This window comes from Cydia amplana, chromosome 18 (genome assembly GCF_948474715.1).
Source record: "Cydia amplana chromosome 18, ilCydAmpl1.1, whole genome shotgun sequence".
Classification (NCBI taxonomy): domain Eukaryota; kingdom Metazoa; phylum Arthropoda; class Insecta; order Lepidoptera; family Tortricidae; genus Cydia; species Cydia amplana.
Window position 1 is genome coordinate 13793795 of NC_086086.1, and position 25795 is coordinate 13819589.

General features: G+C 36.0%; 4 protein-coding genes across 4 annotated transcripts; 3 read left to right on the forward strand and 1 right to left on the reverse strand.

The window, feature by feature from the left end:
* Window positions 1–740: 740 nt before the first annotated feature.
* On the forward strand, window positions 741–8752 carry LOC134656549 (uncharacterized). The gene is made up of 2 exons (XM_063512109.1): window positions 741–2153; window positions 7564–8752. Exons 1-2 carry the CDS (start codon window positions 977–979, stop codon window positions 8739–8741), a joined length of 2355 nt encoding a protein of 784 aa, XP_063368179.1. The 5' UTR covers window positions 741–976; the 3' UTR covers window positions 8742–8752.
* Window positions 8753–11695: 2943 nt separating this feature from the next.
* Window positions 11696–12916, forward strand: LOC134656230 (lipase 1-like). Its single transcript, XM_063511732.1, has one exon. The coding sequence runs from the start codon at window positions 11702–11704 to the stop codon at window positions 12878–12880; it is 1179 nt and encodes a 392-aa protein (XP_063367802.1). The 5' UTR covers window positions 11696–11701; the 3' UTR covers window positions 12881–12916.
* A 1479-nt stretch (window positions 12917–14395) lies between these two features.
* LOC134656551 (lipase 1-like) lies at window positions 14396–15574 on the forward strand (the record flags this gene model as incomplete). The annotated part of the gene is made up of 1 exon (XM_063512110.1): window positions 14396–15574. A coding segment is annotated over exon 1 (1179 nt), but the record flags the coding sequence as incomplete, so codon positions are not given.
* Window positions 15575–19529: 3955 nt separating this feature from the next.
* Window positions 19530–20705, reverse strand: LOC134656552 (lipase 3-like). The gene has a single exon (XM_063512111.1). It carries the CDS (start codon window positions 20703–20705, stop codon window positions 19530–19532), a length of 1176 nt encoding a protein of 391 aa, XP_063368181.1.
* Window positions 20706–25795: the final 5090 nt, after the last annotated feature.

Genomic DNA, 25795 nt, shown 5'->3' on the forward strand with positions numbered 1-25795 from the left:
TCTAGTGAGTTTCGCTCTAACTGGTATTAATATAACTCGAGTACTAACAGTGATGTGCATAGGGGTTTCAAGTAATTCACGCTAACGCTAGATGGCGTTAACCTCAATTATACATAGTGCATTTTGCACTAGTCATTGAGTCTTCACTTCTGCCGGCACTCCCTGAGTGCAACCCATTGTTTTTTTTATATTTGAAATGAAACACGATCGAAGGGAGTGTTTTAAATCAACACGAGTTGCTAATTACCTATTCGCACGTGTATTGTACAACGTTTTACAGAACATAATCTACATATTATGGCCCTATAATTTTTTTACATAGGCACGGAAAGTGCTTATTCCCGCACTAGTGCGGGAAAGTAGCACCATTTGTACTGTAACATGCATAGAATCATTGTTTTATACAAAAGGTAAGTTGGAACAAGTGCACCCACAGGAAAACAAGGTTCCAAGTTTATTTTCAGCTTTCTTTAGCTAAGAAATCTTTAAAGTTTTATTATTACGTAGTATTTCTTGGTATTTCACACTTTTTATTGATGTTCTCGTAAAATAATGCAAGGTCATGATTTACCACCTAATCATGACCTTGCATTCCGATTTTTGTTACAAAGTGATATATATTTATGATAATTGAAAAAACATAAATTACACTTGAACACAATACTTACTAGAATTAAATAAGACAATGATTGTCTAAACCAGTCATCCTTTATCTCAAGGTGCAAATTACTAGTAAACAACTTGTCTGTAAATACATCACTATTATTATTGATTTCTTCAGCAAAACGAGACAATGGATAATTTGAATGGGAAGTCAGTCGGACATTATCAAGGTTTCCATACGGAATCATAGCAAGACGTATAAATAAGAATAAGGAAGTAAAACAAGTTTCATTATGTTCTGTATCACGTCCGATGTGGCACGAATCACCCTAATAATTATGCTAAAAATATCATATTTCACAGACGGTTAAACATGACGGTTTATGTTACATTTTTAGTGATCGCAGTGAACAGTGTTGTAACTAACGCACTTTTCGTACCAAGATCTTTGCCTGAAGATGCACTTCTGAACTTTACTGGACTGAGTGAAAAATACGGACATAAGGCTGAAGAACATAGTGTTGTAACTGAAGATGGTTATGTTTTGACGCTGTTTCATATAGCAGGGAAGAGGAAACCTCCAGTTTTGCTGTTACACGGCATACATGATACAGCAGACACTTTTATTATAAGAGGAAAGAGGTCTTTAGCGATCACATTAGCGAAGAGAGGCTACGATGTCTGGGCAGGTAATACTAGAGGGAATAAATACGGTAGACGACATATCAAGCTTAATCCAGACACAGACCCGGCATTCTGGAACTATACTTTTCATGAACATGGAGTATACGATCTTGCTGCTATAACAGACTATATTTTAAATGCAACTGGAGAACAGAGCTTACAAAGCATCGCACACTCTGAAGGAACGTCGAATCATTTTGTATTAGGATCGCAAAGACCTGAATACAATGATAAATTTAGACTCTTCATAGCATTAGCTCCTGTGGCATTCCTCAGCAATTTGATATTACCCGTATCCGCAGTAACAGAATATGGTCCTTTGATAAATCAAATATTACTTGACTTGAGAATCGAGGAATTAATCAATGAGAAAGGAATCGAGAAAACTCTTCTAAATTTGATCTGCAACAAGAAGGACGTTGGTTACGATTTGTGTTTTAAAAGACTTATACTACAGGGCGCTGGTTATGATCCTAAACGTGTCGAACCGGAGTTTTTCCCGACTGTGTTAGGACATTATCCCGCCGCAGGTTCAAGGAAAAATTTGCAACATTTCGATCAAGTAGCTTTGAGCAAACGCTTCGCCCTTTTTGATTATGGCGCTGAAGAAAATATGAAACGCTATGGATTTACAGTGCCTCCTGATTATAATCTTCGTCAGGTTACTATGAAAACAGCGCTTATAGTGGGGAGAAACGACAACTTGTCCAGAGTTCGAGATGTGGAATATTTACGTTTTCTTCTTCCGAACATTGTCGATTACCATTTGATGAAGCAAAAAAGATGGAACCATTTAGATTTCGTCTGGGGAAATGACATGCCGGAGACTTTGTTTCCAGAGATATTATCGTTATTAGAGAAATATAGCTGAGAGAGAGAGAATCAATAGCTTTGGAAAATCCACTTGGAAGAGTGGGACAGCGAAGGAAATCTGCTGCTAATGTTTTCCAGCCGATAGGAAATTTTAGCCGAATTAGGTACCCAAAAGCAAGCACTGCGAATATTATTGACGATTCAAATACCTATACCTAATGACCTAGAGTTCTAGTGTACTTAAAGTGACATAGAATTAGAAAGAGTAAAAAGTCAATATTTTGACAAAATATCTTGTGATTTAGAAACGTATTCGTGATCTAATGTTTAGGACTATTAATATACTTAGCCATGAAAATACAAGATATTTAAACTGTTAGACAACGCAACGCAACGATACGATCTTCAAAACTTCTAGAAAAAAACCTACTCCCATCTTATGGAACAGCAACGCACATTCAACCCCTCTCATCTTATAGGTGTCCATAGGCGACGGCAATTGCTTATCATCAGGCGATTCGCCTGCTCGTTTGCCTCATAAAAAGACATGATAAACTTATAGTTCGTTTTTTTCGATTATGAATCCAATACGATCATTTATATTCCTTTGCTTTCATAAGTAATAGTAACTGATTTTTAAAAAGCGTTTTTCAATTAAAAGACATGTCAAGATCGCTTACCTTCTTTCTAATGCTAAAAAACCGGCCGAACGTGTAAAAAAAGTGCGAGTCGAACTCGCGCACGGAGGGTTCCGCACCATCAACAAAAAATAGAGCAAAACAAGCAAAAAAAACAAGCAAAAAAACGGTGACCCATCCAAGTACTGACCCCGCCCGACGTTGCTTAACTTCGGTCAAAAATCACGTTTGTTGTATGGGAGCCCCACTTAAATCTTTATTTTATTCTGTTTTTAGTATTTGTCGTTATAGCGGCAATAGAAATACATCATCTGTGAAAATTTCAACTGTGATAACTAGTCACGGTTCGTGAGATACAGCCTGGTGACAGACGGACGGACGGACGGACGGACAGCGGAGTCTTAGTAATAGGGTCCCGTCCCGTTTTTACCCTTTGGGTAAGGAACCCTAAAAAACGAACAATAGTACGTAACATCGTTAACTGTTAACTGTACATTGGTAGACCCTTCTTGCAATAAGGTCCAAAATATCAGTGCAGAGATTTAAATACATATTGTGACGACATAAAGTGAGTGTTACAGAACAGTATTTTACCATTATTTATAGTCATACGGTGGACAGTTAATAAATAGTATATATCGCATTAAAAATGCCTGGGTGAATCTACTTAAACCGACACTTCTCACGTGTCTGGCGTTACCAAAAATGTCTCTGGAGTTACCAAGATATCACGTTTCATATTGATGTTTAAAATAAATAAATGTCTTGCACGGATTCGCGTCGGTCTAAAAGTTGATTCGCCCACCTACTAGATAAATAATGACAACGTGATTTCGTTAATTTAATTTTAATAATTCGGGCAGTTACGAGTCAGGCACCGAGGCTTCCCTACCACGCAAGAATAATTTCAACATACATGCTATAAATACGTATTTTTGGTATAAGTAGGTCTAGTCTGAAAATTATATACCTATTATAATTTGGTATTATAAATTATATTAAAGGTTCGTTAGGACTCAGACTGCAAACCAGATTATCTTCCAAATTTTGAAAAAATAAATGATTAATAAAAATATTTACTGTCGCCAATATAATATAACACAATAATAAACAAATTCCTAAATTTAAAAATTCCTAAAATTAAAAAAAATAAACAAATAAATAAAACATGTAAATATTCAACATGTAGGTACAATCAGCAGCAGAAGTTGCTAAGCGGGCGAGGTGTTCAAAATTACCTTGACACGCTCTTATTCTCTTAACAATAAAGTCGAGTAAAGATCATTTTGAAATTTGAACACCTGGCCCGCTTAGCAACTTCTGCTGCTGACTGTATCACGGAAAAAACAAACATGTTTTAAAAGTCAGTGTCAATGCCAAATATCATAACATTATACATTTACATAGAAATGGTTCGAGTTTTAAATTTTACGAGCGTCACAGAAACTAGGCAACATCAGAGACAAGTATGTGACAAAGACTAACAATCCCGACTAGGCTTTTCTCTTCGTTGTTGTAGAACTTGTAGAGCGCGGGTCTCTATCGTTTCCCAAATCGTTTTAAGTCATAATGTATTGTTTGCCCGCATTTTAGTTAGTCATAACTCAGCATTCCTCCGAGCAATTATTAGGATTGGCACAACTTGACGTCCCTTTGCGTACACAGATAAGATATAACTTGAATTTTGACAACCCTAAATAGCCGAAAGGGATAGTGTCATACATCAGAAAGGCACAGCACGATTGGTCCCTGAATCCCTGTCAAACTTCGGTTTTGTAGGAAGTTTCTTTTCTGTGCGATAGTATTACTATTACTAATTCTGTGCTTTATGGCCATATCTCATATAATGTTAAACAAACCATGATCACGATGAAGTGGTCTTAAAAATGTGAACTGGAACTTGATTAATTCAATTAATTGTCAAGGAACGCAACTCTGCACGGAGACTAGCAGTCTTTAGTATTAACTTGTCTCTTATAACAGTTGTTAGGTAATATGTTATTATGTAATTCACAAACTCTAGTGTTAAACATCTGATCATCCGAACGCCAAGGTCACTGTTCCTTTGTTACGGTTCCGTACCCAAAAAGGTATACGAAAGGAGTTTGTTTTTGAAATATGATTAAATAGAAATATTATAATTCACATTAAATAACGTTCAATTTCATATTACCTATTTATTATAGGTAATATGAAATTGAATGTATGTTTGTTTAGATTTTTTAAGTGATTTTAAAAACGAGGAGTATTTCGTTTTTCTTTTACCTGGATCTTTGTGTTGTACACATGGTTATTAAGCATTACTGTGTATAGACGACAACGGTTTCACTCACTTGAATTTTTAGTCGCTATTGTCGACATGTGTCGTCTAAACAGTTTAAAATATGTCTCACGAAACTTTAATATCGATTATTGTGTATGTTTGTATTAAATAATACGCAGAGTAAGATGAATTTTTAAAATGATGATGTAGGGCAGACCTTGGCTTATCGGTGACACTTGGTAATTCAGTGATACTCCGTTATAATCTTACACAGTTCTCACCATGAGGAAATGCGAGCTATAAAATCGTTGGCAGCTGTCAGTTTTGAAGCTTGCAATCGGGTTGACAGCGATTTAATTGCTTACATTTCAGCATTGTAAGCCGAATTACCAAGTATCACGACCAAGGCATTGGCATAGATATCTAGGGACTGGCTTTAGGGGCAATAATAATGAGGCATGACAGGGGCCAGTACAGCGGTGTGAAATCGCTACAACCCGATTGGTTGATGAGTTCGCATCACGCGCGCGATTGGTTGACGAGTTCGCATTACGCGCGCTATAATATTGGTCGCAACTAGTTGCGTTAAACTGCACGATTGGCTGGAATTCGTGAGTAACACCGCTGAACTAGTACCATTTTTAGTGCCCCATTAGCCCGTCCTTAGATATTATACGTCAATGCGCCAAGGTTTGCCCCAATGAATAATTACAATTGAATTTACAAATATGAATTGGGTTTGCGTGCGTAAAATCAACCCGGATGTAACGGTATGACATTGGCATGAAACCTAATGTGATAGGTGGTTTAGTAAACTGGGTTTTTGCGAATAATTCATTTTAAAAAGTACTTATGTAGGTATTTTTGTTGACCAAGCGGAGCGAAGGTCTCCATTTCAGCAAGGAATAAACGCTTATTGTATGTCGGGGTGTATACTCCTCACAACGATTTTCACATTGGATGCGGATTCGACGCCGCTCTTATAACACCCTTGGAGTTGTGGGCATCCATGCGCTACGGTGACCGCTTACCATCAAGCGGGTTGTATCTTGTTTGCCACCGACGTGGTTTAAAAAAAATAGAAAAGAATAGTTTATTCGTAGACACACAGAGAATAGACATAATTTCACAAAAAAAACATAGTCAAAATAAAGTGTGACGAAATGGCCCCATCTCAGCATGTTGCTGGCGACTTCCAGCGCTGCATGATTTTCCGATGAGACCATCAAGTGAGAAATAATCACGGAAATACGTGTAGAACTGGTTCTAGATGAGTTGCAGTGCCTAGTAGATCGGTTATAAGTAATAATCCAACCTTGCTCAAAGAATTTGCACAAGTCATAGCCACAGACCACTTTACTTACAATGCGACTACTGTCCACCAGACAAAAATTACAGAAAAAAACAAATACAGTAGTCCTAACTCACGTATTATAAAGTTGTCAACGTGTACCTAAGGATGGTACCTATTCCACCGCACCGGTCCAATTTCTTGGTCCATTGTAATTAATATGAACTTTTGTATTAAGACTTCATAAGGCAGACGGAATATATTGAAGTTACTTACAGGGTTTAATTTTGCATAATTCCTGACACCCTTATACTTACCTTATTAAAAGCAAAAGTATCTACCCAACACGATCATCAAGAAATTAAATGACACTCAATCCACATCCTAACAATATTTAATTTCCTTTGGTTGGGAGGTCAGATGGTCACTTTTATAAACACGAATGCATGCGCTAATAGTTGGAATTAGATTGCCAAAGCGGAACATCACTTGCAGCTGAAAAAAATCTACAAAGCGGAGTCTTTTGGTGGAAGTCTATGATCACGGCAAGCAGGAAAAGAATTCGCGAATATCCTATTATAGTCAATTAATATCAATACCATCAACATTAACCTGTTATGTAGGCCTTAAGTGAAGGTGTTCCTGATTATACAGGGTGCTTTGTCCAAAAAGTTCAAAATCTATAAAAAAAACGCATTTATTTATACGATTTCAGTTATGTGAATAATACATATAGGTATGAATAATATGAATATTGCCATAAAGGTATCAAGAACATAACTTACTTTCTAAGATGTATCTCGCTCGTAAACATATTAGTGTGAACGCGATGTACTTATAAAAAGTAAATTACGGAGACGATAGCGTATATATCAGTTTTGACACTGTCAGTGACTCGTGGTATGAGTACTGAACAGGGGAGATACAAAACGTAAATATTATTAATTTATTAATGGTTAATGACCCAAACAACGTACCTAACCATTAGGTATCTACGTTTTGACACAAAAACCTCGTGTCTCAGTATCGACTTAGTACTGGAATACGAGGTGTCTAAAATTACGAGAGCAAATTTGCTTGTGAATTTTAGTTGATTACGAGAAAATGACAAATAAATGTCAACTTCAAGGTCGAGAAAATCAATGTTTCTAAGAATATTGTACATAAATTAAGGTAGATATTTCAAGTCTCATTAATACTTAGGTATTTCGCGCATTATGACAGACTGCAATTTTAAAGTATAAAAATAACATGTTTTAAAAAGTATTAAAAAATGAAACTTATTTTAGCTTACACAGTATTAGTGGCTATTTTTGTTCCTACAAAGTGTTTACGTACAACTTTGCCTGAAGATGGACGACTCAACTTTACGCAACTTGGTGCAAAATATGGACATTCAGTTGAAGAACATGAAGTGATCACTGAAGATGGGTATATTTTAACAATATTCCATGTAAAAGGACGAAGAAAAACTCCAGTTTTACTGCTACATGGAGTTGCAGACACTGCCGATTGCTACATAATTAGAGGAAAGATATCATTAGTAATATCATTAGCGAATGCTGGTTACGACGTCTGGGCCGGCAATGTAAGAGGCAACAAATATTGCCGGAGACATCTCAAACTGAATCCTGATAAAGACAAGAAATTCTGGGACTTTACGTTCCACGACACCGGTACTTATGATGTCCCCGCCATGATTGACTACATTCTGAAAACCACTGGAGAAAAAAAGCTTCAGACAATTGGACATTCGCAAGGAACGACTGTACAGTTTGTGTTATTGTCTAAAAGACCTGAATATAACGAGAAAATAAAGCTTTTCATTGGAATGGCGCCGGTAACTTTCTTAACAGACTTGATACAGCCAATATCAACTATTGCAAGTCTAGCCCCAATGCTTCGTGGGCTCATAGAATCAACAGGAATAGAAGAGACTTTCCCTGATAACTCTTTCATGACTAAATTTCTTAAACTTCTATGCAGTCAAGACTTCCTTAGCTACGAATTATGCTTCCAATGGACAAGTTTTTACATCACCGGATTCGATGCTAAGCGCTTTGAAGCAGAATTCAGTAAAATTGTTGTAGGACACTACCCGAATCACACTTCAAGAAAAAATCTAGAACATTCCAATCAACTAATTCTTAGTAAAAGGTTTTGTGAATTTGACTACGGTCCAGTACAAAATATAAAACGTTACGGCTATATAGTTCCACCGGACTATAATTTAAGGAAAGTAAAAACTAAAATTGCATTGTTGGTGGGTGAAAATGATCCATTGTCCAGGATTAAAGATGTAGCGATTTTGAGAACGCTTCTACCGAATGTAGTTAAATATCATGTGATGGAAGATAGAATTTGGAACCATGTGGATTTTACTTGGGGTAACGATATGCCTGTCACTCTGTATCCGATTTTATTTCAACTACTGGATAAATACGACTGACTAGCTTTCTTCATTTGCCTAATATTATAATAGTTTAATAAAATGATTTCATGGTTTCATATCATAAATTATTATTTTATTTTATTTATTTTTATTACGTACATGGAAAACCAACAGCTATAAAAATGTCTAAGAGCTAGGTACAATAGATTTACAGAGCCAATTACAGGTTCTCACTTATAAAAATTAAATATACAAAGAACAAAATATAAATACAAATCAGTTACACACACAAGTATCAACAGCACAAGCCCAGGTTAATGAGGATAATAAATAATATAACCTAATCTTAAGATTTATAAAGATAAATGTAGGTAAGTAAAACAAACATACCTACCGTTAAATATTAAACAACTCAAATACGAATACTTATAAATAGGTATGCATTTGTTAAAGAAAAAGCAAACTCAAATAAATTATACAGATTTCAGATGATTTATTGATAAATTGTACATCTCATGTAGGTATGTCAAATAAAAATACAAAAAATAAAATTAAAATTTGTTAATACTACATACATTGCATGAAATTGTGTATAGCATTTTTTTTTATTTACAGGGTTCGAATAGTGTTAAATAGGATCAATGATCTATTTGCGGAAACTCGTTTATATTGTAGCACGTAAGGTCAAAAAGGAGTGGTTTTAGTTTCTTTGTAAATGAGGCATTACTATCCTGTTTTACACATGGCTCAAAAACTATAACCGTGCGTTACCGAAGGTCTACGTTTCACTTTGTGCAAAAATGTTTTTGTACTTATGTCCGGATGGTCTCCTCTACTAGTCGATTTAGACTCTCGCGCGAGCCACGAGACGAGCCGCGAGCCGCGCCACGAGACGCGAGTCCACCGTTTACACTCGCGTTCGGCTTGTCATTCGGTTATAAACCTTATGCCGTGCCGTTAGTGTTTAAATTATATTAGCTCGACGAGCTTGCGAGCCACGAGACGAGCCGCGAGCCCACCGCTTACACTCTCGTCTCGTGGCTCGGCTCGCGGCTCGTCTCGTGGCTCGCGCGAGAGTCTAAATCGACTATACAGGTCGCAATTCTTTGGCTCCTCTACACGATGGGCCAGCGCCGGCCACTCCAAGGGACGCATTTATGCGTTTGAGGGAGCAAGTGATATTGCTATCTCATTCTACCGCATGGCTGCGTCCCTTGGAGTGGCCGGCGCTGGCCCATCGTATAGAGGAGCCATTACCGATTCTCATGAAATTTTGTTAGTAGGGTCGATGTTTTTTTTATCGATTCAGTTTTAGGATTTTTTTCAAAGTGGCAGACCTAGGTATACATTTATTCAGTTTAAAGCTATACTCGCGAGGTCTACAGCTCACAGAGCCACTAGTTTAGTATGAGTTAAGGTAATGCGAGTTTTCTGTGGACATCATAAAATAAACGTACTTTAAAGCCTAATTTTCGTACTTTATCCTTATCTGCATGTTAAAACTTCTAAATACTTCTTTAAATAGTAAAAAAAAGGTTTAATTACTGTATTACCGTAAGTACATAAGGCAATTTCAAAATTAGTAGATACCTAACTAAACTTTTTTTTTGTGGTCATCTAAATTTGTCCATGTTGTCCATGAGTGTATAATGAAAGTCAAAACTCCGTGCATGAATTATACCCAAGCACTTACCAGTGTCAATAAATACTACCAAGGAAGGAGGTCTTACAATAAGACCTTTCGAGAATAAAATTCTTACTAAGTACTACTACCTACTTCACTGGCTCAGTGACCCAAAAACAGTGGCCTATGACACAAGAGAGCGGCGCACTCTGCCCTAATCTGCGCCACTTCACGCCAGTTGGGTATACCCAGAGCGGACAGGTATTTTAGGGATTCATCACTCCAGCGGTACCTGGGACGCCGAGACGGACGTTTTCCGCTCGGGTGCCCCACATACGCTCTTTTCACAGCACGATCCATTCCCATCCTCTCCAAGTGACCAAGCCAGCGGAGTCGTGTGGCTTTGATCTCGCCAATTATATTGGGCATCGCAACCAGCTCCTCAACCAGCTCATCTCTGATTAGGCCCCAAAATTCTTAATAACGGAAATACATAGGCAAAATGTTTTAAACGTGGATTTCCATTATATGGGGCCTTCACATTTACCTTGGTCATGGTTATAATATGTTATTTATGTTAAACATGTCGTGTTGATGACGATGTTAATTTTTATGAATCTTGACATAAAAATTAACTAAAGTCCAAATAGATAATATACTTCAGAGGTTTATTTATTTAACGGGTAGCCGCTTTGGTTTCATTGTACCTTAATTTCATAGGATGCCCGATTTTCTTTATTTTAGAAGTCCTTTACGATTATGAACTACGTTACTATGTAATGTGTTGCCACTACAATAACAAGTAATAATAATAAAAACTCTAAATTAAAAATTAAGGGACGTAAGTTTTTAACGGTTAAACATACAAACCTCAAGCTCGATTAAAGTATTATGGTAAAGAAAAATATACTGCATAATAACAAAAATTGCTGAAGCGTGAGTAGGACTTCAGAAAAAACTGTGTAAAATAATCTGTGATATATCTACGGAACCCTTAGAGCGCAAGTTCCTCAAGTAATAGTCAAGCAAGCCTGTAAGATCAATGACCTATTGCATAAAGGTAAAGTTGATCTCAAGTTCGAAGTCAGTAGCTATAACAGGCCTACCAAGGTTAAATTAACGCACTATATAAGCACGTTATCAACTTATATAATCATTTAAAACAATGTTACGCATCAAAGTTGGTGACTGAAGCACGGAAAACCGGTGCCGACAAAAACAAGAATAAAAAAAGGAGTAAGCCGTTAAGTCAATGTACTTTTTAAAGGCAAAAGAGTGTAACAATAAAGTAATAATGGAGAGATCATTGCATTTCTGACGGCAGTGTATATATAATATAATGAATTAATGAAGTAACAATCAAACATAAACACAAAATAATCAAAAGAGAATAATGAAACTGACGAGTCTATGCATCTTACACTTTTGTGTATTAACAAAAGCGACAAATTTGTTCCCGTCAGCAGTATATGAAGATGTACATTTGAATTTCACTGGTCTCGCAAAGAAATATGGGCACCCTGCCGAAGAACATGAAGTGGTCACTGAAGATGGGTATCTTCTTACTCTATTCCATATTCCTGGAAAGAGAAAAACTCCTATACTTCTAATGCACGGGACAGGAGATCATGCTGAAAGTTTCTTGTTACGAGGAAACCTGTCTCTAATTATCACATTAGCAGAAGCTAATTATGATATTTGGGTCGGAAATCTAAGAGGAAACAAATACGCTCGAAGACATGTCAAATTAAATCCTGATGAAGATCCCGAATTTTGGGATTACAGTTTCCATGAAGCCGGTCTTTATGACCTACCAGCGACTATCGATTATATTTTAAATGCGACTGGAAAAGAGAGCTTGAAAGTAATAGCCCATTCACAGGGAACCACAATTCATTTCGTTCTTTTATCTTCAAGACCAGAGTACAATGATAAGATTAAGCTGCTAATAGCACTGGCTCCAGTCGCTTTTTTAAACAACCTAGCACCACCTGTGTCAACTCTTTGCGAAGTAGGACCACTAATCGACGAATTTTCGAAGAGTCTCAGAATAGAAGAGATCCCTAGTAAAAAAATACCAGTACCAAAGTTCAACAATTTAGAATGCAGAGGAGGGTCAAACGACCACGTACTGTGCTTATTTTTAGCAGTATTTTATTCAACTTTCTTCGATGCGAAGACGATAGAGCCTGAATTTTTTCAAATTCTTCTAGGACATTACCCAGGCAACACTTCAAGAAAAACCCTAGTTCATTATAACCAAATTGCGTTGCGCAAAAAAATTTCAAGTTTTGATTACGGTGTTGAAGAAAACTTTAAGCGATACGGAAAAGGATTGCCTCCTGAGTATGATTTGACAAAAGTGACTGTTAAAACTGCGTTACTGATTGGAAGAAAAGATCGTCTGGCAACAGTACAGGATGCAGAGTTAATAAGGAAATTGCTTCCTAATGTTGTTTTGTTCCACCTAATGAAGCCAAAAATGTGGAATCATATCGATTTCATTTGGAGAAACGACATGAATGTGTATTTGTTTCCTACTATATTAACGCTACTAGAAAAGTATGACTGACTGAGTTTCTAAACATTAATAGTGCTTTACAAAATGTACCTGAATTTTTTGAGACAAGAGCTGAAATACTCATTGTTTCGTTGTTGACACTTCGCCTGAATTCAGTCATTTCGAAAATGTACTGGTAGTTTCATGCCTAAATTCCGTTACCGGCAAGGCGAGTGTCCAATAGACTTGAATGCCATATTATTGAATTATGTGTGTCATCAAACTTGATGCTTATATCCATATAGCTGTATTTATGGATATAATATATTTAGTAATTATTGTATGTTAAATTATTAAATTATATCTTAATTGTATTTTTATACAGGGTGCTTCCTGTAACAGGAGCAATAAATTAAACTAAAGGCTGTACTCCTCAAACTGACCAACATTTATTCAGCAACTTTTAAAAATTATGAATCCTTTAGACTTCCTCTTTTTCATACAAAATAAATATTGCCTTCAATGTAAGTACGCTGACATTAGTGTGTTTGACGTTGCTTGTCACGCTTTAAACATAACAAAATTTGCAATACATTGCGTCTTAGAATAAACTTTAAAGTGTAATAAAAATCAAAACAAGAGTTATTTTCAAAAGTTGCTGAACAAATGTTGGTCAGTTTGAGGAGTACAGCCTACAGTTTAATTTATTGCTCCTGTTACAGGAAGCACCCTGTATTTACCTCAATCTAACCTAAAAAAGCGAAATAAAATAAACTACTCTTGACATGTCATCTCTGTTACATGGCCTAGTGGCCTTAAAATTATTGAGATTGAACTAGCGTATGTACAACACACGTTTCTGTCTCAGCCTAAGTATTGAAACCAATAAGTACCTTCAGTCTAGCAAGCACCCATAAAATGTCAAAAAGGAACGTGATGAACGTATTTTTTTTCGTTAAAGTCCGTCTAAGCTAACTTTACAACTATTGAATAGAACAAAGTGAATCCTATTTTTCATATAAATTTGATATTGCCTTGCCAATTACTGGGATTAGTTGCCAAGCGGACCCCAGGCTCCCATGAGCTCCCGTGAGCGAGGAAGATGATGATTGCCTTACTTTTTCATTGCTAAGTCCATGCAAAAAAATTAGCTTGGTCCGACACTAATCGTCAGTAGAATGAATATAAAAATGTCCGCTGGTTAAATAAATAAAGATATTGATATTAATCTTTTAAACAAATATTTTTAACATTTTCTAATTTAAAAAAGAAAGCTAGGTACTTTGAATATCTACGTACCTACTACTTTAAATATCTTTACTTAAAAACTACTATGTACTACTAAATGCACAAAATAAATTTTATTAAAAATACATTTACATTGTAATTTGAATATTTACAGGGACTAAACTATTGTGAACAGAGTAAACCTTGTAATTAAATACAAGTAGGTCGATAAGGTTACGTAACCATAACATTTATATAATTCCAGAGACCGTCTTAACCTGTTGTAGTTTTATACATGGCTTGCTAACCAGCAGATGACTAGTCAAGGAAAAGAGTAAAATAAAACTCTGTGATTTAAATATGGAGATAGCCATCAAAAGTCTAATATTATGCGCCATCTTGTTGAATATTTGCATCCCAACAAACGCCATTCTGCGCAATTCTTTACCAGAAGACGGAAAACTTAATTTTACTGAACTTGGTGTAAAATACGGACATTCTGTTGAAGAGCATGATGTAATCACTGAAGACGGATACATATTAACCATGTTTCACATAAAAGGAAAAAGAAGAAAGCCTATTTTTGTATTCCATGGAATTGCTGATACTGCAGATATATTTATTATTCGAGGGAAGACATCTTTGGTGATAGCTTTAGCAAATGCAGGGTACGACGTCTGGGTAGGGAATGCGAGAGGAAACAAATATGGCCGAAGACATGTAAAGTTAGACGCTGATAAAGACCTTAATTTTTGGGACTTTAGTCTCCATGAAATTGGTGTTTACGATATCCCTGCTATGATAGATTATATTCTACAACACACTGGAGAAAAAAAGCTACAAACCATCGGACACTCGCAAGGGACGACAACGCAGTACGTACTGTTGTCGAAGCGACCAGAGTACAATGAGAAAATTGAATTGTTTATTTCTTTAGCCCCTGTGGCATTTTTGACTGACTTAAGCCCACCAGTGTCGACCATTGCGCAATTTGGACCTACCCTAGCAGAAGCATTCAAATCTATAGGCGTGGAACACGTGTTTCCTGAAAAATCACCCGTGACTAACTTTGTAAGGTCAGTTTGCAGTCAAGACGTATTCAGTTACGAAATATGCTTTTTGCTATCCGGTTTTTATTTGGTTGGGTTTGATACAAAACGTTTTGAACCGGAGTTCTTAAAAGTATTTATAGGACACTATCCTGGTGGGACTTCAAGGAAGAATTTAATGCATGTCAATCAGTTTGTGTTGAGCAAAAGGTTTTGTGAATTTGACTATGGACCTAATGGAAACTTAGATCACTATGGTTATCTTGTGCCTCCGGACTATAATTTATATAAAGTCACCACAAAAGTTGCGTTGATAGTTGGTGAAAATGATGCGCTATCTAAGGTAAAAGACGTAGAAATACAACGAACAATTTTACCTAACATAGTGTATTACCATGTAATGGAAGACAAAGATTGGAATCATATAGACTTTACTGTGGGCAATGATATGAACGTTACCCTATTTCCATTTATATTTAAATTATTAGATAAATACAAGTAAATTATTAAGGAAATTTAAAATTTAAGAATATGTTTATGAATAACTTGTTATCAGTTTATCCTTAATTAAATTTACCTACTTATTACAAGGTTAAAACCAACTACACGTGTAATTCTAGTCGGAATATTGTATTATTAAGGAACATGATATAATATAAGCACATTATTATAATGTTACACGAATACTTAAGCCATTGCTTATCCATAAAAAAATTAATTAAAATTTGTCCTTTTCGATGAGACGACGACGATTTCCTTGACGACGACAGGATTTATATAATATTGTATTTTAATAATAAACATATTTTATTTTTCTGCTTAAATAGTCCTTGATTGTCAATCTTTTCGTTGACGTGTGCCATATCTTAGAATAAGGAATTATAAAGGCTTTTTTACAATACGGATATCGTAAATTATTAATACCTGTGGTGTTTTTATCTTTTGGCGTAATGATACGTTATTATTAAGACAATAATATTCAATTATTTAGTTTTTTTTTTAACTTAGGTACTGTGCCAAGTTACAATTATGATTGTACGAAATTATTATAACTGTATAACATAAGAAAAACAAAAGAGTCACATATTATTTTATAAATTTTGCAACAAAATAAATATTTTCGTTATTCTTCTCAATTTTTTTTTGTAAACAATCAGCCTACGCTTTTTGCAAATGTAAAATGTTGCTTCCCAAAATGTGGCTTCCCATCAGAGAATGCACATGGATAGGGTTTGCACGACGGATCCGAAATGTATGGGAAGATCCGCGGATCCGGATCCAGATCCGGATAATTTCATACATTTCGGATCCGGATTGCAAACCCTACACATGGAGCATAAGGCCACAAATGATTAAGATTAAGTTAGAAATTGGTAGCTACATAATTACATAAATACCGTAAAATGGGGTGAGTAGGCGCAAAACTGACATTCAAACCTCGATAACATTTTATTTTTACATATGCGAACTGAATAGTGTATATAATAAGTGTTCTGGACGTTTGTATTTTAGTTTTTATCTTATTTTGGGTAGTTCCATTTCATAACTTTGACGATAAAGAGGAAAACCCACCTCACCCCGTAGTGCCTCGTATTTGGGGTGAGAGGGCTTTTCATACAAAGGTGATTTTGGAAGAATGTTGGATCGATTTTTTTTTATTATGCGTATTACTATAGCTCCATTTTAAATTGGAATACATTATTTTTGTAGCAGTAGCCTTAAAATCCCTTCTCACCCCCCTCTCAAACCTTCTCTCCCCATTCATAACCCACCTCTCCCCGCGAAACCTACTCACCCCATTTTACGGTAATAATCGATAATGTGCTTCATGTATTGACAAAGCCTAAGGTTTAATAAGTCAAGGTTGCATTTCTATACATCGTATTATAATTTCAGATTTCGTCTAAAGCCTCTTTTAGTTTTCTACATGCTTTTAGTTTGCTTAGAACAGGCAGTTCAACATGTAAAATATAGGTTAAGTTAGTTATTGGCAAAAAAAACAACCTTGAAAATAACGCTAACATGTAGCCTGTTCTTAATGAGTATTTGTGTCCCAACAAACTCTTTACTGCGGAATACTTTACCTGAAGATGGAAGACTTAATTTTACGGGACTTGGTTTCAAATATGGACACCCAGTTGAAGAGCATGAGGTAACCACTGAAGACGGTTACATATTAACTTTCTTCCACATCAAGGGGAAGAGAAAACCGCCTGTTTTTATTATCCATGGAATCGCTGATACCGCAGATATTTTTATTATTAGAGGAAAGAAATCATTAGTTATAGCTCTATCTGACGCAGGGCATGATATCTGGGTTGCAAATTACAGAGGAAATAAATATGGTCGAAGACATCTCAAGCTGAATCCGGACAAAGAGCTCAAGTTCTGGGATTTTAGTCTTCACGAAGTCGGTTGTTACGATCTCCCAGCTATAGGGTTTGCAATCCGGATCCGAAATGTATGCAATTATCCAGATCTGGATCCGGATCCGCGGATCTTCCCATACATTTCGGATCTGTCGTGCAAACCCTACCCAGCTATGATCGATTATATTCTCCGACATACTGGTGAAAAAAAGATACAAACAATTGGGCACTCACAAGGAGCAACTACACAATTCGTGCTTTTGTCTAAAAGACCAGAATATAATGAAAAAATTGAAATAATGGTCGGATTAGCACCAGTGGCTTTTTTGACTAATGTAAGATTTCCAGAGTCTCTCATCGCACATTTTGGACCTCTGCTTGGAGAAATTTTTAAATCTATAGGTGTAGAAGAAACATTTCGGGAGAATTCGTCAATAACCGCGTTAGTAAGATTTATTTGTAGTCAAGATGTATTTAGCTATGAAATGTGTTTTTATTGTTTGCCTTTCATTTAGTTGGTTTTGATACCAAGCGTTTTGAACCGAGCTTTTTAAAGGTTTTAATGGGACACTATCCAGGGGGAACTTCTCGGAAAAATTTAATGCATGTCAATCAGTTGGTGTTAAGTAAAAGATTTTGTGAATTTGACTACGGCCTTAAAGGCAAGTTAGATCACTATGGTTATGTAGTGCCTCCAGATTATAATTTACATCAAGTGACTACTAAAGTTGCGTTGTTCGTAGGTGAAAATAGGGTTGCCAGATGGTCGGGATTTGGCGGGATTCTCCCGATTTTAGCATGTGCTCCCGATTCCCGACAAAGTAAAAATTGTCCCGAAAAACAGCTTCACGTTATAAAACAATAATTTCGAGTTCCGAACTGTCGTCGAGCGAGCGAGCTATCCGCGTCGAGCCCGTCAGCGTGCAGCGCGCGCGCGGGATGCGCTTCAAAAGCAGCTGATATAGTGCCAATAATGTAAAATATCGTTGTATTTAATACAATAACTTTTTTTTTCCCGACTTAAGTCCCAAAATCCCGAAAATAGATATTTTTTCCCGATAATAGCGTCTTTCGATCTGGCAACCCTAGGTGAAAATGACGTGTTATGTACAGTAAAAGAAGTAGATATACTACGCTCAATTTTATCTAACGTAGTATATTACCACATAATGGAAGATAAAGTTTGGAATCATATAGATTTTACAATGGGTAATGATATGAATATAACACTGTTTCCTCATATATTTAAAGTATTGAAAAAATACAGTAATTAATTGTAATTAGAACTGGATATGTAGAAATGTGTCGTATGCATAATTATAGTCCGCAGTTTGACTTCTGAGGTTCTACCGCGAAAAACTAAATTTCTTTATCTGCCTCTAACGCTTAAATATGAAAGATCGATACCTAAGAGGCAAATGACGAAATTTAGATTTATCTGTAATTATAAAGTATATTTATGTATATATATTTTATTATTATGTTTTATTAAATTTCTCTAAACTGTTTATTATGCTATTAATGAATTATCTAAATCACTCTATTGATGTTTCTTTTAGTTATTGTACTACCTATGTACTTAAATCGTACGGTTCCACGTTTATATTTTAACACATTACGGTTTCGGTTTTCGGTCAAAATTTAGCAAATGGTCCATCGTTTCAGAAGTGACATGGACATGTTTTGTACAATTATGTCATACAATTTGGGAGTTCCGGGGCCGCTTGTAGGCTTATAAGATGATAAGAACTTTAATGATATCGCTGTGCCCTAGGTACCTTTTGTGTTGTGTGTACATGTATAAGTAAAGAATTCGAGATATAGGTAGTAGGTGTCTAACGACATAGGTACCCGGATCCAATAACTAAAAATAAAATACAACGATTTACAACAGCTCTTACTTTCGACAGTAATTTATTTACATACATTTATTTAGCTGCGTTGAAACTTGTTTTACAAGTGTCTTGTCATTGATTGGCACTGCTTATCAATGGCAATACTTCTCTTTTTTATCGTTTATTTATTGAGGGACTTTATACAATACTTACCTGTCTAAAAAAAACTTTACAAAATCCCCTATTCAAAATCTTGCAAGGAAGAAAAAATATATGGGTACAAATACACGTCCATGTCATTAGCACATGTGAAATCAACATGGTTCCATAGTATAGGTTCCATCACATGATATTTGGGCTCTTTAGGAAGCACTGTTCTTAAAATATCTACATCTTTTAATCTCGACAAATTATCATTTTCGCCAGCAATCAAAGAGATCTTTGTAGTAACTTTTTCCAAATTATAACTGGGTGGTATCAACTGTTTATATTCTCTGAAATTTCTTACAGTACCATAATCATATTGGGCAAATCTTTTCTTGTCAGAAACTTGAGCGAAATGCACGAGACTTCTTCTACTAGTAGAGGTTGGAAAGTGTCCCATAATAACTTCCCAAAAGTCGGGCTCAATCCTTTCAGGATCAAAACCAAAAATTGGCGAAGAGATGAGTACATAGCAGACATCGTATCCAATCAGCCCTTGGCTGCATAATAACTGTATAAGATCAAGAGCTGCAGAATGATCTCGTAATAACTCGTCCATCCCTGATGCTTTCAAAAACTTGTTTATCACCTGCCATTTCTTAGCGACTGTTGAAACCGGAGGGATTAAATTGTTAAGGAATGCGATAGGTGCTAGAGCAATGAATCCTTTAATTTTCTCATTATATTCCGGCCTTGTTGACAATAGGACAAAATGTATCGCCGTCCCCTGAGAATGCCCTATTGTTTTTATGCTCTGCTCGCCCGTTGATTCTAGGATGAAGTCAATTAAAGCAGCCAAATCGTAGTAACCAGCTTCATGAAAACTGAAGTCCCAGAACTTAGGTCCTGCATCAGGATCTAGGTATTTATGTCTCCGGCCATATTTATTGCCTCTCGTATTTCCAGCCCACACGTCATAACCTTTATTAGCCAAGGTAATGATGAAAGACAAATTCCCTCTTATAATAAATGTGTCAGCGGAATCAAAAAGCCCATGCATTAGGAGAAGGGGCCCCTTTGTATCTCCAGGGATGTGAAATAAAGTTAAAATGTATCCATCTTCAGTTACCACATCGTGTTCTTCGACGGAATGTCCATATTTCATTCCAAGCTCAGTGAAATTCAATTTAGCATCTTCTGACCGTGTATGTAATACAAAAAGCGAAGCCGGCAAACTAACTAGCAAAATGATTGTTGTGGATATAGAGTTCATTTTTGATGAAGTCCAAGTTGAATATTTGGCACGATGTGGAGGAGTGATGCAATTTGTTATCGTACATTTCCTTTATAAAACGTGAATTGAATGAGCTACGGAAATAGAAGTGTCGTTGCATTCTCATTAAGTAAATGATAACGTTAAGGTGCTGACTCGGCTGACACTGGCTAAACCTAAATTTTATTATTTACTTATTAATAAACTGTTTTGTTTAAGAAAATATTTTTTTTACACTGTATTCATTCCAAAATTTTAAGTTTAAATTAGGTATGTACCTATCTCGATTTGTTACCAGTATTTTAAAACTGATGTTAAATACTTATTTTATAGGTTTTAATGTGTTAAGTATTGTAAGTATATGTTTCATTATTAGGGGTTGTGTTTTTTGTTCACCATATTGAGTTTGGATTTATTAGAATCGTCTCGAAGCTTTTGGCGAAAAATATAATTACATATTTCCAAATGGAACTCCAACGCATTTCACAGTTGCATAGGACGTACCGTTTGGGAATTCGCTTTATTCAAACAATCTCACGTACGACCGACATTTCAAAATGGCCGACGTTTTAACCTAATACAAATTCTTCCGAATTGACGACGTGCAAGGGCATATTTCATAAGCTGGAAAATATGCGGCGTATGTGCGGGGAAATGACGATGAAAATTTTGCAACGAACGTTGTAGTTTTATTAGAGAATAGTTTTGTGCGGGACCGGAAGGCCAATTCGAAAATTTTGATATTAAAATGATGTCATTTTGTTATCTACGAGCGTGCATTCCTAAGTAAACCCTACGCTTTAACAATTTAAGGGTAAATTTTTGAAGAGGGTGTTTTTTCGACATTGGTATGGCAATTTTTTATTTTTGGAAATTTAGATTTATAATCATCGATTTAGGAAGGATTCTTTACAACAAAAAATATACTGTACGAGGCACCACTCTACTTTTTATAGTTAGCTAGATATGGACGTCTAAAAAATCGACATTTGTATGGCACTATTTAGCAATATTTAAGGCGCTTTTGACATGTATATGGCATTTTTTCGTCATTGTATGGCAGTATCAAAATGTTAATGTCACTATTTATTAATTTTGTGGCATTTGTAAGACTCTGACGACATTTGTATGACGCCTTTTCGACATTTGTATGGCACTATGTCGCCATTTGTATGCCACAATCGACATCAGTACGGTCAAAATAGCCGTACAAATGTCGCCATACAAATGTCGTCAATAATATTTTTTGGCGAAATTTCTTACACCATATAACCGACTCACTTATTTATACATTTTAACATTTTAACAGTGTCTTATCGAAAGAGATTATTACCTGTTTTTACATAAATAAAACTGTTTCCACTTGCATACTTAATTGTGATAGACGCCCAACTAACCGCACTATTGCGTCGTAAAGTTAATCTTTTAATCGTTATTCAATAGAAAAAGAAGATTTTGGGAGGTATCTTTAAGTCATAACAAAACAAGTGCCGCGCGGGACAACGATAAAAAGGCTTTCCTTGTTTTATTATATAACGCATTAAATTATTGAAATGATTCAATTAATTCTCTAGAAAATACTCTTTATAATAATCTTTAATAGAAAAAAACCGACTTCTCTAACTACTAGCCTAACCCACTTAACGGTGCTTATACTTTATTTGGTGATATGTATACATTTTATGGTAATCATAGTGGTTGATTTAGTTTAGGTATCATAGTGGTTTTCCGGGTCCGGGTCTGGGTCCGAGTCCGAGTCCGGGTCCGAGTCCGGAGTCCGGGGCCCAATCCAAGTCAAAATCGAAATTGAAAATCACAAAACGTGTACTATGCGTCGTTGAGGAGTTCTGTTCTGATCATCATCAGCAGTTCCACTTCATCAAATGCCACAGTTTTTAATGTAAATGCTTGATTTTCTGATGAAAATACAAAAATCTCTATACGCATGCCTTTAAGATTGGAGGAGTTCCCTCGATTCCTCGTGGATCCCATCATCAGAACTCGAGCTTGACAAAATTTTGGCTTAAAAACTTAACTTGCTTAACAAACATAACGAAGAGGACAAATCGCCAAACGTGAACTATGCGTCGTTGAAGAGTTCTGTTCTGATCATCATCAGCAGTTCTACTTCATCAAATGTCACTTTTATTTTATGTATATGCTTGATTTGTTGATGAAAATACAAAAATCTCTATACGCATGCCTTTAAGATTTGAGGAGTTCCCTCTATTCCTCATGGATCCCATCATCAGCACTCGAGCTTGACAAAAATGTAGCTTAAAAACTTAACTTGCTTAACAAACATAACGAAGAGGACAAATCGTCAGACGTGTGCTATGCATCGTTGAAGAGTTCCGTTCTGATCATCATCAGCAGTTCCACTTCATCAAATGTCACTTTTTTGAATGTATATGCTTGATTTGTTGATAAAAATACAAAAATCACTATATGTGTGCCTTTAAGATTTGAGGAGTTCCCTCGATTCCTCATGGATTCCATCATCAGAACTGGGTTTTGACAAAAACGGGACCAATCTGTATGCATATACATACAATCAAAAAAATAATTTTCAAAATCGGTCCAGTAATGACGGAGATATGGAGTAACAAACATAAAAAAAAAAAAAAAAAAAAATAAAAAAAAAACATACAACCGAATTGATAACCTCCTCCTTTTAGATTTGGAAGTCGGTTAAAAATATAAAGCTGTTAACAATAGGTACGTTGCCTACATCCAAAGTTATGATTTTTTTTATTGGGGTAATGCCGCCACTGGGACATGCGAAAAACGGCGAAATTTGCCGTTTTTGGACTTTCAAATGCGATTTTCTCAGAAACAAATAATATTTAAGGTACAGTTGTACATTATTTTTAAAGTTTATAATACACTGAATAAAAATATATAAGTACATATCTAGTCTTTAAGTCCTATGGACTTCGAGTTTTAGCCGTGGGACAGCAAAAAATGCCTATTTGAAAATTGACCTACAAATAGTTCACATCACACCACTCTCCTTGATAACTCTTTTGTGGCACCTACCGCTGCCACGACCGCTGCAGGGGACCATCGAGTGCGCCGACTTCAGGCCGAAGGGTGCCGTGTTTCGGAGGTTCCGGGCCATTCCGGGGTAAACTGCGGAATCCGACACACCAGCCCTGTCGCCAGAATAGTGTTTTGTTTTTAAGTTTATGAAATTAATAGACCTACATGTAGGTATGTTAGTCTATAAGGCCTTGTTGCCTGAATTAAATAAAAATAAAAAACCGGCCAAGTGCGAGTCGGACTCGCGCACGGAGGGTTCCGCACCATCAACAAAAAATAGAGCAAAACAATAAAAAAAACAAGCAAAAAAACGGTCACCCATCCATACTGACCCCGCCCGACGTTGCTTAACTTCGGTCAAAAATCACGTTTGTTGTATGGGAGCCCCACTTAAATCTTTATTTTATTCTGTTTTTAGTTTTTGTTGTTATAGCGGCAACAGAAATACATCATCTGTGAAAATTTCAACTGTCTAGCTATCACGGTTCGTGAGATACAGCCTGGTGACAGACGGACGGACGGACGGACAGCGGAGTCTTAGTAATAGGGTCCCGTTTTTACCCTTGGGTACGGAACCCTAAAAAAATTATTCACGGTTAGTTTCACTAGACTTCTATCGACCGGGATATGAACCGTGATTACATTTTGTATTGTTTTCGAGCTCCCGATATCGAAGGTAATCACGTTTCATATCCGGGTCGATATAAGTCTAATAACTAACATTATATGAAACAATAGCCTTTTCCAAATCTTCATAACAATCATAACACATAATAAAGCCATAGGAAGCCCGCACTTAACGTATAATATGTCAGAAGAATTGGAGGGCCCTTCAAAGGACCGTCAAAGTATCTCGCCGGATGTGTCAATTTGCCGCCATCTTGAAATCAGAACTTGTTACCTTTTTGTTTCACTTGACCTAGAAAGGAGACGGGTTAAGAATATAACAAAGGCTGTATTAAATTATACAGGGTGCTTCCTGTAACAGGAGCAATAAATTAAACTAAAGACTGTACTCCTCAAACTGACCAACATTTGTTCAGCAACTTTTAAAAATTATGAATCCTTTAGACTTGCTCTTTTTCATACAAAATAAATATTGCCTTCAATGTACGCTGACATCAGTGTGTTTGATGTTGCTTGTCACGCTTTAAACATAACAAAATTTGCAATACATTGCGTCTTAGAATAAACTTTAAAGTGTAATAAAAATCAAACCATGAGTTATTTTCAAAAGTTGCTGAACAAATGTTGTTCAGTTTGAGGAGTACAGCCTACAGTTTAATTTATTGCTCCTGTTACAGGAAGCACCCTGTATATTTAGCTTGACCCCGTTTATTTTGATACACAGTTATACAGATTGTATAGGTATACATAACTAAGTACAAAGTAAGTAGGTACCTATACTTGCAGTTTCATGGCGGTTTGATAGTAAGCTATAATTTTACTTTTAAGTCATGATTAATTAAGTAGAAACATGGATGTCATGTCATATTATCACTACATCTTATAAAACAAAGTCCCCCGCCGCGTCTGTCTGTTTGTGTGTTTGTATGTTCGTGATAAACTCAAAAACTACTAAACGGCTTTTCATGCGGTTTTCACCTTTCGATAGAGTGATTCTTGAGGATGGTTTGTGTATAATTTGTTAACCCGTGCGAAGCCGGGGCGGGTCGCTAGTGCATTATAAAATAGTGTATAATATATTTAACACAAACATGGTCTTAGGACTGAGTGACACAATTATACTCGTACGTCTTGCGCCTGGTCAAAAATAACTTTACAAGTATTATTAGTTTAACATTGCGTAGAATATTTTAATAGGCGCTGATGATAATGGCAAAAGAAAAGCATTATTATTATTTATCTTTTTTATATATTACACCCGCCCGGTACCTGGTACCATGGTACTTAAGCAGTCACCGTAGTATAAAAACAGGTTCACATGAAATTCACATGGTAATTCATAAATTTAGGTACAAAGGCGGGTATCTACTTAAAGGTTGGCAACCAAAGTTAAATAAGCAAAAATCAATGTGTACAGTCGA

Bases quoted from the DNA above. Each gene is read 5' to 3' on its own strand.
- LOC134656552 (XM_063512111.1), bottom strand. From the start codon at position 20,705: ATGAACTCTATATCCACAACAATCATTTTGCTAGTTAGTTTGCCGGCT.
- LOC134656230 (XM_063511732.1), top strand. From the start codon at position 11,702: ATGAAACTGACGAGTCTATGCATCTTACACTTTTGTGTATTAACAAAA.
- LOC134656549 (XM_063512109.1), top strand. From the start codon at position 977: ATGACGGTTTATGTTACATTTTTAGTGATCGCAGTGAACAGTGTTGTA. The intron at 2,154-7,563 runs GCTGAGAGAGAG...AAAAGTATTAAA, and splicing joins ATCGTTATTAGAGAAATATA to AAATGAAACTTATTTTAGCT.